The sequence below is a fragment of the Capsicum annuum genome, unplaced genomic scaffold, assembly GCF_002878395.1.
Source record: "Capsicum annuum cultivar UCD-10X-F1 unplaced genomic scaffold, UCD10Xv1.1 ctg66136, whole genome shotgun sequence".
Taxonomy (NCBI): domain Eukaryota; kingdom Viridiplantae; phylum Streptophyta; class Magnoliopsida; order Solanales; family Solanaceae; genus Capsicum; species Capsicum annuum.
The window spans coordinates 486-2,914 of NW_025875457.1; the positions used below are offsets into that span (position 1 = coordinate 486).

At 28.7% G+C, this 2,429-nt stretch overlaps 1 protein-coding gene across 1 annotated transcript; it reads right to left on the reverse strand.

Moving 5' to 3' along the window:
- Nucleotides 1–216: 216 nt before the first annotated feature.
- On the reverse strand, nt 217–1,260 carry LOC124893834 (glycine-rich protein HC1-like). Its single transcript, XM_047404684.1, has 2 exons — nt 1,113–1,260; nt 217–1,015 (listed from the first exon to the last, which is right to left on the reverse strand). The coding sequence occupies exons 1-2, from the start codon at nt 1,216–1,218 to the stop codon at nt 513–515; spliced, it is 609 nt and encodes a 202-aa protein (XP_047260640.1). The 5' UTR covers nt 1,219–1,260; the 3' UTR covers nt 217–512.
- Nucleotides 1,261–2,429: the final 1,169 nt, after the last annotated feature.

Consider the following 2,429-nt stretch of genomic DNA (forward strand, 5'->3'; position numbering starts at 1 on the left):
AGTTTCTTCAAAATATGGAATTTACATTACATCTTAAAATAAGATATGTAACCTGCTATAATATATAAGTATGACTTGATGGATGTAATACAATTGTGTTAACCTTATTATAGGCCTAGTTCTATGTATACTACTGTTACCTAAAAAAGAAAGGCAAAAACATACCGATCATGGTTGGCATTGAGGGGTAGATTAAGAATAAGCTGTAAAAAGAAGTAAAGTAAGTTATGAAAATATATTACTCGGATCATAATACATTATACCACAAAATATTACATGATCAACCATCCATATGAACTGAATGGTATTTAATTTATTCATACTTTTTACAACAAGGTCTAAAGTAGCAAGACTATTTACAAAGTATTAATCTTGCCACTACGTACATACACAAGTGTTTTATAATAGTACAATATGATGATTTGTTGTGAGGATTGGCAAATCATTTAATCATGGCCTCCACCTGGTAGTACCTTTATTATATTCGTTATATGGAGATTTGTATTCGTCGCCTAGGGATTTATATCTTTTGTTATATTCTCCATCAGAGGATTTATATTCATTGTTATATTCGTCATACGGAGATTTATATTCGTCGCCAGGGGATTTATATCTGTAGTTATATTCACCATCGGAGGATTTATATCCATAGTTATATTCGCCATCGGAGGATTTATATCTTTTATTATATTCGCCATAAGAGGATTTGCATCCTTTGTTATATTCGTCGCCAGGGGATTTATAGATTTATATTCGTAGTTATATTCGCCATCAGAGTATTTATGTCCTTTGTTATATTCTCCATTGTTGGATCTGTATCCTTTATTATATTCCCCATCGGAGGATTTGTATCCTTTGTTATATTCGCCATATGGAGATTTATATTCATCATCGGAGGATTTGTATCCGTTGTTGTACTCGTCATATCCCTCATATCCTTTATCTGGGTGCTTATATCCGCCACTTGGATATTGTCCGTCACCATGTACAACATTCTTTTTATCCAATTTGATAGCTACATAAATTGTCAAATTCAAAAATTAGTTGAATATTATACACACACACAATAATTAAATAAGAAATTTAATATTTCAAAGAGATAAATAATTAACTAATCTTGCAGGTCTCAGTCAACTCCCTCGCTGCAACCTCTGAGCTTATCATTGCAAAAATAAACAAAAGAAGGCCAAGAAATAGTAATGCCTTAGAACCCATCATTTTCTTTCTTCAAATTAAGCTTAGTTATATCAATTTGAGGATGAAGAAATTGAAACAATTGGGTTCTATTTATACTAAGAATTGAATTTATTAGAGATTGAAGTATTTCAAACTGATCACTTATCAGTTGAATTATCAAAGCAAAATATCTTGCCCAACCGATACGCCACGTAATCAAGTATACTATCTCCGTTTTAATTTACTTATCTTTTTTTTTTCTATTTAGTTCGTCTGAAAATGAACGTCTTCTTCTCTTTTTTGGCAACTCTATAAACTTTTCATGTGATATGTTCAAGATTAAAAGTTATTATCTTTATTTTAATACTACAAGATTCAAAAGTATTGTTTGCTTTCTTAAACTTCATACCAAATCGAACCAAGAAAAGAGCAATATTTATCTACGTTTGTGATGTACGCTAAATCAATATTGAATAAACACAAACTACTTATCTAATACTACAAAAAGAGGTTCTTAAATCTTTACTAAAACACAAACTGCTATAATTACAAAGTACTTTATGGAAACACGTTTTAAAATACGTAAAATTTAAAATTTTTCTCAAATAGGCTCTAATTGCTCAGAAAATCTTTGTTGCGTTAGTTTTCCACTTCACATATTTGAAGTATTGCGATCATTTTTGGTGGTGGGTGGAACGATAATTACCTCTTCATTTTTAATTAAAGGTTTAATTAAAAGATAAAGTTGCTTCTGAAAGGAAGCATTTATTCCTAAAGTTGGCGGCTTCATCTGATCGAATCAAATATTTTTCATGTGGAGCATGAATTTGTGCCATAGTGCTAAATGGGCATAAAAATTTGACCATAATGGTAAAAAGACTGCAATGACCTTTCTCTTTTAAAACAAACTATTTTTTTTTCTTTTTTTTTAATTAAAAAATTAAAGTCTTTGTTATTTCCTAAACTTAAAAGTCAATTCCCACATTGAAAAATGATAATAAATAAATGATCATTCATTAAAATAATAGAAATATTTATTTATTTTAAATAAGTTGTATTTTAAATAAGTTGTATTTTAATAGGATAAGATACAGCTTAAATAGGATATTACAACTTATTTTAAAATATCGGGGACATTAATGCACGTAGTTACGTCGATTAGGACAATTAGAATCTGAAACATTACAAAATGCAATTCCATAAATGGAAAATTATATATATATATATATATATATATATATATATATATATAT